The sequence below is a fragment of the Aplysia californica genome, unplaced genomic scaffold, assembly GCF_000002075.1.
Source record: "Aplysia californica isolate F4 #8 unplaced genomic scaffold, AplCal3.0 scaffold00258, whole genome shotgun sequence".
Taxonomy (NCBI): domain Eukaryota; kingdom Metazoa; phylum Mollusca; class Gastropoda; order Aplysiida; family Aplysiidae; genus Aplysia; species Aplysia californica.
In genome coordinates this window covers 313491-315137 of record NW_004797528.1, presented here as the reverse complement: position 1 = coordinate 315137, position 1647 = coordinate 313491, and the positions used below count along the sequence as shown (strand labels likewise).

The 1647-nt window shown below is 40.4% G+C and overlaps 1 protein-coding gene across 1 annotated transcript in view; it reads left to right on the top strand.

The window, feature by feature from the left end:
• LOC101860178 (solute carrier organic anion transporter family member 74D-like) overlaps window positions 1–1647 on the top strand; it is a 19913-nt gene that overhangs the window by 14927 nt on the left and 3339 nt on the right. The window contains exon 8 of the mRNA XM_013083852.2: window positions 1194–1358. Within this exon, the coding sequence (XP_012939306.2) occupies window positions 1194–1358 (165 nt within the window). The remainder of the gene's footprint in view (window positions 1–1193; window positions 1359–1647) is intronic.

Genomic DNA, 1647 nt, shown 5'->3' with positions numbered 1-1647 from the left:
GGGGGGGTGTCATTGTGATACCATGTTTTTAATTTATGTTATTATTTATCCAAAGACCGTATATTACAAGATATTTCACTCCGCCATAAAAATGTCCGCGGAAGTTGGCGCATTGGTTCAGATGGCCTTGCAGTCTTTGTTTTGAAGCTCTCTTTCGTTTCTCCAGAAGAAGAATAGGAATGGCACAGTTTGTAATTTTCAGTTTTATTGTTTTTCACACAAGTAGGGTAACTCTGATCACAAAGTCCGCACTTGTTCGAATTTTGAGGACACTTTTTTAATTGGCTCAAAGAGAGGAGTGAATTATTTTGTAATACACGATCTTTGATTTATCTATTATTTATTTCTTATTATTTATAAACCAAGAGACAAGCCAAGCTGCGCACATCAATAAAGCGATTAACTGTTCCGTTATGTGGCAAAATGTTCTCTGCCAAAATTGGTCTCAGCGACCACAGCAGAAGCCACATGTCATTTTAACCTTAAATTCTTCCAACTCTTCGATTTTGCTGAAAGAATATTTTCCCCTGCCGATGTTTTAGTCCACGTCATGATGATGATACTATGTTCCTGATGAAGCTTTTTGGCGAAACGTTGAACATCCAGGCCTATACGAACATCTGATTAAACGACACCAACCCTATTCAAGTCTCAAGTGTATTTTTTTTTCTACTTTAAAAGATGATGATGATGATGATGATAATGATGATGATGATGATGATGATGATGATGATGATGATGATGATGATGATGATGATGATGATGATGAAGATGATAACGACGACGACGATAGTGGTTAGGCTACCGGACTCGTAATCGTGAGGTTGTCGGATCGGGGGTTCGAGCCACGGGCCCGACGTTGTGTCCTTAAGAAAGGCACTTTACACGAATTTTCCTCACTTCACCCAGGTGGAAATGAGTACCCGGCCATAGACAGCAAAAGATCTTGCCAGTATTAGAGTTTTAGCGCCTGTTAATGACTGCTTGCACTGTGTGCTTCCCAGGAAGTTTAGTTTGTTTCAGAATGCTCTCAGGTCTCCTGGGGTAATAGTATAGATTGTGAAACGCATAGAGCTTGTTGCTGAGCGGGGATTTGCGCTATACAAATGCTATCTATCTATTATTATTTATTTTATTATTAATACGAGGATCAAAAGGACCTTTACTCACAATATCTCTGTTCCTCCGCACAGACTTCTTGTCGATGTGTCTCCGGCTGTGGACGAATCCTGTCTTCGTCTCCGTCTCCTGTGCCGCCTGTTTCCTCTTGTTCGTGGTCAGCGGATCCTCTGCATACATGCCCAAGTATCTGGAGACTATCTTCGATCTGCCGGCATTCAAGGCAAACTACATTATGGGTAACTTACCCCTTTCTCCCCCCTTCCTTTTTAAAATTATGGCCACATACCCAAATATCTGGAAACCATCTTCGACCAGTCTGTCTGTTTGTCTTCGATCTGAATAATAATAATGATGATAATAACAATATTGTTCTAATCCAGAGTCTGAAGTGTACAGGTAAGGCTGAAGCTATTGACAATAATTCACAATCATTTTTTGCTTCTGCCTTGCTTCTACCGTATAATTCTATAGCATTTGTATAGCTACATGCCAACGTCATGTACATTATGGGTAACGTACTCCCCC